The 14,411-nt window shown below is 36.7% G+C and overlaps 1 protein-coding gene across 4 annotated transcripts in view; it reads left to right on the top strand.

Moving 5' to 3' along the window:
* Nucleotides 1-11,955, top strand: part of LOC132177411 (MADS-box protein JOINTLESS-like) — a 34,650-nt gene extending 22,695 nt beyond the window's left edge. For 2 of the 4 annotated variants that reach the window (XM_059589713.1, XM_059589712.1), the window contains 7 exons: nucleotides 6,518-6,587; nucleotides 9,147-9,208; nucleotides 9,292-9,391; nucleotides 9,488-9,529; nucleotides 10,513-10,551; nucleotides 10,627-10,760; nucleotides 11,792-11,955. In XM_059589713.1, coding sequence (XP_059445696.1) covers nucleotides 6,518-6,587; nucleotides 9,147-9,208; nucleotides 9,292-9,391; nucleotides 9,488-9,529; nucleotides 10,513-10,551; nucleotides 10,627-10,760; nucleotides 11,792-11,918 — 574 coding nt within the window. In that variant the 3' untranslated portion in view covers nucleotides 11,919-11,955. Of the gene's footprint in view, nucleotides 1-6,517; nucleotides 6,588-9,146; nucleotides 9,209-9,291; nucleotides 9,392-9,487; nucleotides 9,530-10,512; nucleotides 10,552-10,626; nucleotides 10,761-11,060; nucleotides 11,461-11,791 lie in introns of those variants that run through there. The other 2 variants (XM_059589714.1, XM_059589715.1) reach the window with 2 other exon arrangements.
* Nucleotides 11,956-14,411: the final 2,456 nt, after the last annotated feature.

Raw genomic sequence — 14,411 nt, 5'->3', positions numbered from 1 at the left:
GAAACCATAAAGCAATCACACATTAACACACCAAATTGTTGTTGAGAAAGTGAAAACCCTTTGAATAACACATGAAAGGTAAAACCACTCAACGGCAGCCAAATGCAGGAAATCGATACTAGGAAAAATTCATAACAAAGTCAAAACCCCTTGTAACGGTTTGGACCTCTCTACTTGCCTCTTGCTGCAGCAAGTCTAGCACCTCATTGGGCAATTCTTCTTCATGATCTCCTTACCAACCTACTTGTAGACTTCACATTATTGTTGATGTAGAACCACTTATGGTTTAATCACTCTAAAAGATTGAAACTAATCGGCTCATACTAAAAAATGCTCTTGGCACACAATGAAAATGTAATAAAAATACTAGGCTTGCCCTAGCTAGAGGATTTGCCAATCATATATATATATATATATATACATACTAGGCTTGACCCCTAGCCTACAACCTCAAGTTTTCAACCCAGATTTCTCTCTCCGTATTTGGTGTTGATTCTCGCGATTCTTCCCTTTTTGTTTTTGTGTCTAGTTCCTAAGCTGGTTTCCTTCTACACGATGGACGCAGCTTTGTTTCATTTTCAATTTCTTTTCATTGCTTTGGCCACTAACTGCTACGGAACAAATGATTTGTTGCTCGATCTGCTGCGTTTTGCCCCTTGATTTCACTCCTTGCTTGTCTTTGTTTTTTTCTTTATTTATTTTGTTTTGAAATTATGACAATTCCTACGAAAGACAATTTCTTGCATTAGTCTATCATTTAGCTCAAGATTAATGATTAGGCAGTATATCAAAATTAACTTATAAAATGCAAGAAATTAGATCAAACCAACTATTATAATGCACTTTTAATTAAAGAAAATGTGCTCTTTTAAGCTATTATCACTCTTAGTGTATGAAAAAACCTAAGTTCCAGTTGGTCAGTTGGCACGAGGTTTGTTCTTCGATTGCTAAGGGTGGCCTAGGGATTCGGAGTTTGCGTCTTTTTAATGAAGCTTTTTTGGGGAAATGGTTATGGAGATTTGCAAATGAGAAAGAAGCTTGGTGGAGAAGTATTTTGGTGGCAAAGTATGGGGTGTTTTGGGGTGGTTGGCGTTCTAAAGTTCCTCATGGAACGCATGGGGTAGGGTTATGGAAACACATTTGTAAGGGTTGGAGGTCGTTTCTGTGCCACTTTATATTTGATCCTGGATTGGGGGTGAAAGTCAAATTTTGGGAGGATATTTGGTGTGGCGAGATGTCCCTCAAGGATGCTTTTCCCGGTCTTTTCAATATTGCTAGCATTAAGGATGCTTCCATTGCGGATATCCGGGAGTGTTTAAATGGTATGGTTCACTGGAATGTTACATTTACCCGTAGAATTCATGATTGGGAGGAGACGGTCTTAGCCTCTCTCTTCTCGCTCTTGTATTCGATATCGATTCGTGGGGAAGGGGAGGACTGGATGTGGTGGATCCCATCAAGAAAAGAGAAGTTTGAGGTTCGCTCTTTTTATAGGATGCTTGTCTTTAAAGAGTCCAACCACTTTCCTTGGAAAAGTATTTGGCGCACCAAGGCTCCTTCGAGAGTGGTGGTTTTTGCTTGGCCGGCCGCCCTTGGGAAATCTCTCACTTTGGATAATGTTTGGAAGAGAGGTATTGTAGTGATTAATCGATGTTGTATGTGTGAATCGGATGGGAGTCTATGGATCATCTCTTTCTTCATTGTGGGGTTGCGCGCAAGTTGTGGGATGTTATCTTCTCTCGCTTCAACATGTGTTGGGTTATGCCTAGAAGTGTCAAGGATATGTTTGCCAGTTGGTGGTCGGGCGAAAGAACTAGTAGTGCCGTAGTGTGGAAGATGGCTCCCCTTTGTCTTTTATGGTGCCTTTGGAAGGAAAGGAATGCAAGATGCTTCGAGGATTTGTCGAGGAACATTGAGGACTTTGTTCATTTCTTTTTGTACACGCTTTTCACTTGGACTGCAAACTGGCTTGCTCCTTTAGTGATTAATTTTCCTGATTTTCTATTTATGTTCTATTCTTTCTCCCCAGCTTGGTCGCTCTCTTGTGTACTCCTTGTGTACTTGGGTTGCGCCCATCTGCGCTCTTTTAATGCATTATTACTTATCAAAAAAAAAAACTCAATATCATCATTGCTCATCTTTGCTTAGCTCTCTGAAAATCGTTCCCTTAAAGTCCTTTAGCAGACTTGTGAAAATCAACCCTAAAACCTAAAGTCAGTTTAGGTTTTTTTTGTTGCGGCATTCGTACAGGTTAATGACATTTCTAGACACTAGCAAATGCCTCTGTGGACGAGAGTTTTTTGTTTCTCATATTCGTGTTGACATGTGCAAAGACCCCATCAAACGAAACCTTATGTTTCTCCAAGTTGTTTGGATATGAGAGAACATGCCAGCAAACAAAACATTTTTCCTGTGCATCATCTAGACATCAACAGACGAGGCTTTCTCTCAACCCATTTCATCTAGAGATCAGTGGACAATCCTATGAACGAAGCTTTATGTACTTGATTTTCTTGAACCTTTTTTTGCCCAAATCCTAAGTACAAATCTACCAAACCACAAATAACAAAGACACTTGTTGGAGGACCAAATAGACCAATTAGAAATCTTAAAAGAAACCCTTGATAAGGTTGTTTCTTAGAAGGGTGTACACCTTCAGACTTGCACCCAACAAAATCATGAACTCCCTTTCCTTTAGTTTTCACACAAGTAGAGGGTACAAAAGTAATCTTACCTTTAATGACAAATGGGGTTTTTGAAGTGGAAGTAACCAAACTAAAAGCCAAACCACATTTATCACCTTGAGGTTTTTAAGAATTTATTAAACAAGTTAGTTTGTCACTAGAAAACTTTTGCAATTGAATTTTATACATTTTGATGCAGCGTGACTTACTGGGCTGTGGCAAATAACAACAATAAAGAATGGATAGGTATTTCTAGATATTGATTCTGTCAAACGATCTACAAAATCTTCTTTAAAACGTTAGATACTCTCTCTAGGTTTTGAAGGAAAATAGAAGAACGCTCAATTCTGAGGCGTTTTATTGAACAAAACTCAATCATAAACAACAACTTCGTTCTAGGGTCTATAAAACATGTATATATAGGCCCCCAAGCCCTAAACCTAATAAAAGTACAAACTTAAATCAAATTGAAACTTTATGGCGCTCGTCCGGGCAGAACTTAAGGCTGTTTGAACGGGAGCTAACATAAAACGTAAAATATGAATGAAGCCATGATGGCCGTCCGGACGTAACATAACGCTGTCCGGATGGTCACTCACATAAAACTTAAAAAACACCAAAATAACATAGGCGTCCGGACGGTCTCCGAACGAGGACTTTAGACGAGGCTCTCGGGTTTAGGCCTGTTAGGACGAGCTTGCAGACGAGGCTTGCCGATCTACATCATTCTCCCCAGGTTGGAGGGAATTCGTCATCGAATTCGGATGGATCTTTCCACGGTCCTTCGGGTGCCAAGTCAACTCGTTCCATTCTCCCGCTCTCAAGGTCAAGACAAGGCGACACCCCACAAGACATGTGATGCTCTTAATCACCGGCAGACTGTGATGATTATGTTGAAGGCTCCACACACCGCCTTGCAATATGTTAGGCTTGTCGTGCTTCCCTCACATCTTTTCCCTTCCGCATGCCATGAAAATACTCAAGAATGGGTTAGTCGTTGTCTCCCTTGTGAACATGTAATTCTCCTCAACCGCATAAAACTCATCACAATCATTGTTAGGAGAATTTGACAAAATTTCATCTACACCAAGGAAATCAACATAACTTACTTCATCATTAAAGTCAGGTACTCCACCTGGAAGGTCGTCATCAACCCCATCATAATCTGCGATACTATCCATGGGTCCTTCCTCTTCCCATAGGTCATCTTCTTCGGGGTAGAGGCCACTAAACATGGGAGGAAACCCATCTTCTTCATACGCTCCCTCTGCGATGCCATCCGTGGGTCCTTCCTCTTCCAAGGGATCATTTTCCTCGGGGTTGGCCGCCAAACATGGGAGGAAACCCGTCTTCTATGCACTCTCCCTCTAGGTCGGAAGGCAAGGGTCTTCCCTTAGGATCTTCATCGTCACCGCTGAGATTGTCATCTTAGATTGGTGGAGACTCCCAATCCCTGAATCCTTGTGAAGGATCTTCATCATCACGATTGGGCTCCTCATACCATTTGTACTAGACAACTGACCCATTTTCAATTCTACAAAAATAGCTCTTCGAGAACTTTCAAATAATTCTATACTTAATCTCATCTACCGGAACTCCAATGGCTAAAGGTTTGTTATTTGTGTTTGGTTTGGTTCGCAGAAACTCCAAGAGAGAATAAATATTTAAGGCTCACAAAGCAAAGAACTCTATTGGCACAAATAAAATCATGTAGCTAACTTAACGATGTTAGGACGACCTTGCTAACAACCTAGCTGACGAACCGCTTCGGAAGTTCATTGAAACAACTCTCATAAGGATGCCTTTCTGATAATATAGCTGAAAACACTCTTTAGAGTCCACCTAAACACATCTTGTCAAGACGGCTTGCTCACGAAACTCCTTAGAGTACCACTTTGAAGATCATGTCAAGACGCCCATCTGATGATGTTGCTAAGAAGGCTCTCAAATAGCCTTTGTACGTAACCGCAACTTTACGGTATTGGATCAATTCACTATGATCATTTCTTTATAAGTTTCACTTTAATCAATTCACTAGGATCATTTCACTATAATTAATTTTCATTGCAAGCTTTATCTCTCAGCATGTACACTTTCTTATACAATACAACTGTTTCTTGGTATGAGAGTGGAATTTCTCATTTTTAATGAACTTGAAGCATCTTAGGGATAGACCATTTCCTCCTTGGTTGGCCAGTGTAGTTGAATGGTTTTCTCTCCCCCAAGGTTAGACCCAAGCAAACAATGGACCAATCCCTTTCTCAAAGATAAATTTTTTTGATACTTTAGAGACTTGATTCTAGTATTTGGATGAAGTGTGTATCTATGAGGAGAGCACATAACTAAACACTCTGGAATGGGATTATTGAAGAAGTGGACAAGATAGGATCTCCTATAGAAAATTATCAACGAGCATTTTGTATGAATGTTTGAACATGACTTTGCTAGCACATCTGATGGGGGAAAGACAAAATGTTGTTTATCCTTTTGAGGATAAGATACCTTAAATGAACTAAAATCATTAGTTTGATTCTCACATTGAGGAAAAAATAAACAGAGTAGTTAATATACATAAATAGACCTAAACCAATTAACTTAAGTTTTTGGGTTTGAGTAGTGTTCAAACATGTATTTAAATGTGTTCTTGGTGGACTCTCTAAGCGATTTTCTTCCTAAAAAATGGGTATCAAATTAAAGCTATGGTTCAACTTCCAGTTGAAATGAATGCTTAGGTCTTCGAAGCATATTGTATGCCTTGGATAACGAGTGTGGCTAGCTCTTGGAGCAAAGTCACATTTGGTGAGCTACAATTGATGCAACTCTTGTACGCGTGACACTCTTTGATTTGTAAAGGACTTGCATGTAAGGGGGAGTTAAGTTATTGTGGAAGAAACTCATACTTGAGGGGAGATTATTTGTGAGTGAACATTAGTGTTGAGTCTCACATTGAGGAAAAAAAGAAGTGAGTAGTTAATATAAATAAGTAGACTCAAACCCATTAATTAGGTTAAGCATTTTGTACATTAATCTCCTCTTTGTAGACTCCCTAGGCATTTCTCTCCCTAACACATAATACTCAAAACTAGCATATGGGAGATGGTACCTCATCTATTACATTGGTTTAAGTCAAGAAAATAATAAAAAGGGTAACCCAGGATGTCAGCACTCTAACAACCATCACAAGTGAAAACAACAAAAAAAAAAAAAAAAAAAAACTGGTCACACATTGAGAAACAGAGAAGGAAAAGTTTGTGTTAGCCTTGCTAAGATGGTAAAGTTTCTTATGTTTAGCAACATTCAAACCTTTTATGGTCACAATCACTATCATGATAATAATATTGTAAATTTTGGCCATTGTGGCAACATACACCAGTGCAACTGTCTTTTCCATCATAAATGGATGTGTTGTTTATTATAGCTTTGTTTATGGAACTTCTAAACTTATCTTCGATTGTGGTTGTTAAACATGATGTTAGCATTTTCAAAGGGAAAATCAATTTAGGTAGTGGTAAAAATTTCTGCAGCATTAATCGTAGATCAGGAAAAAAAAAAAAGGAAACACATACAAGGGAGGGGGATGGGGATAAATTTCTAGGGTTTCATGATGAACTTTCATGGAAAACTATTATCACATCTTACTGCTGCAGTGTGTTCTATGGTTTGTAAACAACATTTTAATTCATTAGCACCATATCTAAAACCAAAGTCATGTTAAGTATATCAATCAGTATAAATAGTTTAAGGGTGCATAAATGTGCTACAGAAACTCAACTGCACACATGCTTTGCATTTTATTCTAAGGAATTGAATCGCTATTCGTTTGTTGTTTGAAGTATGCAACAGGTAATTGGACGACAAAATATGCATTCAAAGAATCTCGACCAACCATCTTTGGAGCTGCAGGTTAGATATATATAATGTCCCCTTTTTTATGTTAGCTTGGAGGGAATGAATACTTCTTAATGTTTCTCTAGACAAATGAATAAATAGTTTGAAGGAGCAAAGATTTCAAACTCTTTTTATCGTTTTTTGGATGAATAAAGATTGAATTAATTAACAGGAAAAAAAAAAATCAAAGAATAAAAGGCAAGGGATTATTTCTAATTGTAACCCAAAATGCATATTGGAAAACAAATTTATAAGATTGATGGATGTGCCACAAAAAATCCTAACTTCTTGTAATTTAACCATTGATCATGTAAGTTTACCATTATTTTATTTTTATGATGTTTATTTATAAAAAAAAAAAAAAAGTATAGGCATTTCATTCGTAATAATTTTGAAAATTGTGACACTCCGGAATGTTAGTTTCACATTAGGTGAGTGGATTGTAAAGGTGTTGCATAAATACAATTTCCATATTACGTCGTTCTTTACTAGGTAAGACTCAACTTTATAAATGATTTCATTGAGCTCAAAATGTAACTTTGACTAGCGCTTTTGAAATAATAATAATATAGCTCAACATGGCTAGCGATTTCTAAGGGTTGTGACAAATAGTATTAGGCTGAAATAGCTAAACACCATCTGGGATTGGGTTGCAACGTGAAGTAGGCCCTCACAAAAACATTAAGGATCGATTAAAGTGAAGGAAATTATGACGTCATAGAAAGTTCCACTTTAGTGGGTGGATTGTAAAAGTATTAGATATGTGCTGCTACGTAAGATTAAGCTTTATCGGAAATTTTGGAGAGCTCCATTCGTGACCTAACTAGTATTTTTGGAAGGATAACATGGAAGCGTTTCCCTAGGTCATGGTCGTTTCTTTCATGCTAGAACGGCCCGAACGGGTACATCACAACCTCTAGCATCAACTTGGCAATTAGCTCTAAAGAGAAGTTTTCTTGCAATTACTTACCATCCATTGAGAAGTATCCTCTTGGCACCTATTGGCCCTTGGGAGATTACACTTTTCACAAGAGATGTGCCAAAATCATTGAGAGAATGGGCTTGGAAAGAACAAGAGGACACTTAGTTAACTGGGCAGCTGGCCTCTTCCACATAGCAAACTAAAGAACTATCAAATGTTTGGGAATCATTTTGCTCATTCAAATGACCCTAAGACCTATGGTAGAATACTCTCTTAATTATGCACTCCAAACCAAAAACTTACCATTAAAAAGACTTCTTTCGCAAAACTGGTTCCCCTGCAAATTTAATTTTCCTATGGACTAAGCTTCTCAGCTTCAAAAACTTGACCTAAGCACAAGAACAATCTCGAGGGCACCGCATCTCTCCCAAGGTCTTATATCTGATGAGGTAGGTCCTACTCCAACACATGACATTTCCAAACCGAAACTATAGGTGATGGAATAAATAACATGTAAGATTGTGTACTCGGAATGAAGCCAATTTCTAAAACCTGACAATAATGATGGTTGCTACAATGTATGCTATTTGACGTGAGAGAAATGCAAGAATATCGTTTCAGAGGAGAAATAGGGAGTCTAGGTGTATTGTCTTGGAGATTATGTTTTAGGTTAGATCCACCATTAAATCCTTTAAGGTGTCTGAGATTTTCCGTTTAATAGCTTTATAGTTGGGTCTTGGAGTTTTCTGATGTAATATTTTAGTTTTGTATGCACATGTTTGCGGTTGTAGGCGTTTGCTTGTATAGGCACTCTCTGACTTTTAGCCTTTAGGCCGTCTTATATTTTAGGGGTTGCTTGTCAAGCTTGTGGAAAACCTTCAATCCAGATATGGTGTAAAACGCCTCATTTACAGCCTCCAATAGAGAACCAACTTGTGAGCTAAAAATACCAAGTTCTTATGCGTGGCCGGAAATCGAAATACCTCCATTGGCCGGTGATCGAGCTCAGGCCATGGTTTCACACAATGGAAACCTCACCAGTGTGTGAATGAGAAAAGTGATTGATGGGTTAACTTGATTGAAAGATATGCTGTTTTCATCTCTATTCTATATGGCATTTTTAGTTGACATGTTAAATTGTTATTGGGCTCTCTTTTCAATAAATTCTTATTTATCCAAAACAAAAACAAAAACAAAATCCCACACCTACTCTATCTGGTTGCTCTAAATGTAACTACAAACACATTATCCACAACACAATTCATTTATACCGCTAAACTTATGGGTTTACCTTATTTCCAATGTTTTTCATTCTTATTTCCTTAATTTCTATGTAAATGTAAATGCAGGTACCTGTAAGTAGTGTCATCATAAGGAAACATGATTCAGAAGTATTTACTAAACCGTAATCTGCAATTTTCATGTAATTTTTTGAAACTTGCATATAAAAGAAAATTATTCCATAATATGAAAAGCTAGATCAATTTTCTGGAATAAGTCTGACAACAAACTACTTGTAGCAATCCCAGAATGATAACCCTAAAATTTACAACATCCTTAAATATTTCTAAGGAAAGGCACGAAATCAGTCCATTGTTATATAATATAATACTGAAAATCTTCATTAATGGAACCTCTTTGTGCCCTTCCAGCTTGAGAACAGGGCCTGCACCTCGTTGAGCAATGAAATCATGGAGAAGACTCATGAACTGAGGTATTATGTTATAACGACATTTCTATATCAAGTTGTTATACTTAAAATTAATTAATGTACAAAATGATTAGAACTAATTACAGGCAGATGAAGGGAGAAGAGCTCCAAGGATTGAATATGGAAGAACTAAAGAAACTAGAGGAACTTCTCGAGGAAGGCTTGAGTCGCGTTTTAAAAGCAAAGGTTGTCTCTCTTTGTTGTCTCTGTTTGGTGGCGTTATAATGGAGGGATGAGATTTTTGTACTGTATCTAAACGTGAGAAGCTTTTACGTGTTTCAGGATGAAAGATTTCTAGAAGAGATGAGTGCCCTTGAGCGGAAGGTCATGTGCTAAACTTTAATTTCATATGACATGCATTTCATGCAATTATTATATATAATTTAGGAAGGTATTTAATTGGAAGCATTTTCATACTGATATTCGTGAATACATAAAATATTTAATTGAAATGTGAGGTAAATGAAAAAGACAAGGTTCGAGCTTAGGACCTTTACCATAATACCGTTTTGAATTACTAACTATCCCAAAACTTTAACTTGATAGGAAAAGATGAATTTAATCATTTAATTTATATTTTAACACGTAGTTGCACACAATTACTTAATTTTAGAGCAAAGTATTTGATAACTAGAAATGAATAGGTTCATGCAAGTTTATAAATTAAAATCAAAGAAATTTGCCTTCCTTTTGCCGAGGTCTTTGTATGTGCAGTGGCTTGCTGAAGCATTGGGAATGGTCTCTCACAAAGCTAACAACCACCATAGAACCTTTAGTGAAATCATTTTGGCCATAAATCCAGCACCATATGCTATCTTAAACCCATTTTCAAATAACGTGCGAGTGTAAAAAAGGATAGAGTCTCACATAGGAAAGATATATATAAGAAGTGTGAATGGTTAATATAGTATTGTTGGGCCTAAACTCATAGGCTTAAGCTTTTGAGTTGTGTGGTGCCTCAACATGCTATATTATGGGCTCACAAAAAGACTCCTCAAGGTATTAATCCTCCTAATACTTACAATTAGGCTTACATCGGTTGTTAGCGTTAAACTAAACATTTGGAAAAAAGAGGAATTTGAGGTTATTTTCTAGAAGAACCATAAATGTTTTAAGGCACCTAGGCTCACTCATTAACCTAATCATTTTCATGTCCTGGGTATTTCTAAAAATATTTTGCTCTTTGGATTTCTATGTTGCTGGTTTTGTTCTCTTGTGAGGAGCAACTGTCTATTTGTATTTCTTCTTATTCTTTAATATCTCCCTCTCTCTCTCTCTCTCTCTCTCTCTCATTTTTTAATATGCAGGTATCCCAACTGATGGAGGATAACCATCAACTAAAACAGGTATCAGGTCTTGAATTTCTCTACTTTTTTCTTTGTTTCCCTACTTTCTCAATTGATGGAAAATGCCTGTTTCAGCAGATGGAGAAACAGTTTAACATTAAAACACATGCAATTGAACAAGGTCAGTCATCTGAGTCAATCACCAATATTTGCAGCTCAGCTGATCCCCCTCAAGACCAAGCCAACAACGACACTTCTCTCAAGTTGGGGTAAGTTTGCAACATTACAACCCTAATTAACTTTGTTTTTCTGGTTTTCTGGTTATAATATGTAGTTAGAGTATTAAGATTTCAATCCAGGGATACCTTAATTTAAATTTTGGTAGTTCGAGCATATAGTTTAAGTTTCGATTCAACAACTTGACCAAACAGATGGATCTGTCCTAGGGTTTAACTATTTAGTTAATATATTCTAAGCTTTGGTTTGAGACAAAATGCTAAGACATATGTAGCATGTTGATATCGAAGAGATACTATAATTATCTTGGTATATTTTTCTATGTCTTACAGGTTACCTTTCCCTACTGATTTTGAAAGATAAAAGGTCAAGAGTACATGGGACACATTTTCTTTATGGGTAATACTATTTAGTAGATTCGGTCGTCTTGTATAAATGCCATATAGTTAGATGACATGACAAAAAATCAGCCAATAAATCAGTACTTGTGAAAATAAATAAATAAATCGAGTGATAATCAAATGGTTGATTTTGACTGCACATGATCCAGGTATATAGTAATTATGCAAGAATCTACTAAACAGAATTACTGTTTCTCAATTTAACAATTGACTATCAAAAGCATTGGAAAAATAAATGGGATTCTACAAAGGAAATTAAAGGATATGGATTCCAGACATAATGCATAATGACAATAAATGGGCTGAAAGGTTTGTTCCCAATTGGCCCATTAAGTAAAAGATCACATGCTATATTCATTTTCCCATTGATAAATTGTATCGATCAGTTAATGTCAATCATAAAAATGTTTTACCTAAATTCTATCGATCAGTTAATGTCAATCATAAAAATGTTTTACCAAGTTGATTATAGTTAATCCATTGATTATATGCTATAGTAAAGTAAACAAGGGTAGTCTTTCCACTTCTATATCTTTTGATATCTGAAAATATAAACCTTCCCATTCTTCAGGAAATGCTCAACCCTTCCCATTGAACTTGAACATACAAACATCTTTCTTTTTTAATATGCTGCTTCAAATGTATTGCTTTCATCCTTGCAGGACTGGTCCACGTTTAGAGTTGAAGGCTTCCAAGGAGCCTCCAGGACTGACTCAGCAACTTGAAAATAGCAGGCTGGAGTGCTTGGCTGAAACTGAAAATGTGTGTGTGACTTTTTTGAAGATCTGAAACATTGATTTCTTAGATTCAAAAAGCGTAAATTCAAGTAAGCAGCAAACAACTCTGGCCTAAAGTTGTTGAGCTCTAAAGCAATTAGTTTCTTCTAAAGTGAATTGTTATTTGTACAGAGAAAACTCGGAACATTTTCAAAATCTTGCCCAGGGTCAAGCACCAAAGGTAATCATTTTTTCTGGTTAAGTCATAATTATTTATTGCACGTGTTATATAAACATTGAGAACATCATGGGTGGACAAGTTTTAGCCTTTTCCCTCATCTTTTCTTTCTTTTTTATTTTTCTGCAAGTGTCAGAAATAGATAGCCTGTTAGAACTAACAAGTTCTGGAACAGTTCATGATTATTGCTTGTGCAGACTCTAGGGTTTGCCCCTCAACCATGCATCTTGGGGTTTCAACCAGGAGAAGCATTCGTGGTTCGAAATCTAGCAAATCTAGTACCCACATTTGAGGTGTATTACATTGCATTTGGTTTATTTTGAATTTCTACTTCCCAAACAGACAAGCACTGAGGCTACAAAGTGTTTTCCCCCTTCATTTTTTCTTCCTATGTGTTCAGAGTGGACCCTCCGAAACAAATGCTACATTAGAATTTGCTGTAAATGCTCTTAAAGTAAGTATTTCATACCTTAAATTTTTATGGGAAAAAATTTTGGGCCTTACTTAAAAAAAAAAAAAAAAAAAATTAGGCCTTAAGTTAAAATAAAATTAAAAAAAAATTTAGGCCTTATTAAAAAAAATTTTGGGCCTTATTAAAAAATTTTTTAGGCCTTACTAACTGGGGGCCCAAGGCAACCGCCTCAGTGGCCTAGCCATTGAGCCGGCCCTGTCTATCACTCCACCTCAGCACATACAAGCACCCACATACATTGACCTTACAGTCCTTTCGGTTAAAAACCCATTTATATTTTGACACAGCATGTATGAAAGATACAGGTGTGGGATCACTGAGGTGAGGGAGGAAAACTGTTGCTTGTGTAAACAAAAATTGATGTGCAATCTCATCTGCACGAAAATCAAATGTCCCCAAGAGGTAGCACAATCAATTAGGACCAAGTTTAATAAAACGGAGGTCACTAGTTCGAATCCCCCTCCCCCCTTTTGCGCGGACATATCAAAAAAAAAAAAAAAAAAAATGAAACTATTAGAATGCATAAAATATTTACAGGCAGAAAGTGTGTTTCTTAATGTTGCTACAGTTTTTGATATGGTATGGACAACATATCAATAATCCAGGGATTGAATCATAGCCGTACTCTTCCATAAAGTCAATGGATAATTACCCCTTAAATCTTACATGACGAAGTAATATCAGCAATTTCTGGAGATGTTTGTCCCGGAGATACCTCATGATCCTGGGAGGTGCTTGTCCCAGGAATCACTTTTGGAATACCCTTCGTGTCCTCCTGTAATATACAAAGCTCAAGGATCTTCCTAAATGGGCTGTGGGCTCATCGCTAGTCTCGAAGCCAAGGATCAGTCAAGTAAGTTTAGTGGGATTATTCCCAACACTTCTCGAAAGGCAAATTGTAACACAAAATAATTGAATCACGTTTATTGCATATAAATTCAATGTACAATCACGGGTCATGGTTCAGTAGTCCTAAAAACAATTTCAAAGTAACGTAGTATACATTAGGGCATGAATTTGAATCTCGAAATATAAATTTTTGTGTCTCATTAACGTAAATTATTATAGGTTTGATCACTCATATCCTAATAAGGTTGGGTCGTGTTAATTATGACTCAATCAGATTTAAGGAGTGTCTTCATGAGGTTCCCACCATCCATAATCATTTTGTACGAATCTCAGCGGATGTATTATTGGCACCGTTTGCCAAAGGGCTGGACTGGGAAGGAGAAAAAAAATAAAAAATCAACTCCAACATTCTTACTTTTTTCATTACATCAATAACTTTTTAGTACTATTCAAATAAAATAATCACTACAAAATTCAATCACCCAAAAACAATTCAATAAACAATTCAATCACCCAAAATAAATAATTCAATCACCCAAAATATATAAAGCAATAAAGAGGCAGACAGAAATATTTTGGTTACGAAGAGGAAACCTTTTAGAAACCGATCTAAAAGTAAAACTTCTTCGGGGCAGCCAAACCTAGGAAATCACTATTAAAAGATTATCCAGAAATTACAGACACTAGGAACACTTACAACCCTTTGCAAGACCTTGACTCTGTAAGATCGACAAGCTTACAATTCGTCTCCTTACTCACAATCTTCTTCAACGTGATTCTCCTTTACCGGACCATTCCGATAGACTTCTCAACCGTAGATTTATCAAAGGAATAACCTAAACTCTAAGAGATTCAATTTAACGCTCACCACATATGATCTTTCTTAGCACAGCCTCCGACGAATTCTCTGGGCGTGAAAATTCGTGCCTCTCTTTTCTATAATGATGTATATATACCCCCGACAAAACTCTAAACCTAACCCACTTAAAATCACGTTTTTTGGCCTA

This window comes from Corylus avellana, chromosome ca4, assembly GCF_901000735.1.
Source record: "Corylus avellana chromosome ca4, CavTom2PMs-1.0".
In the NCBI taxonomy this organism is placed as follows: Eukaryota; Viridiplantae; Streptophyta; class Magnoliopsida; order Fagales; family Betulaceae; genus Corylus; species Corylus avellana.
This window is presented reverse-complemented; position numbering and strand designations above follow the sequence as displayed.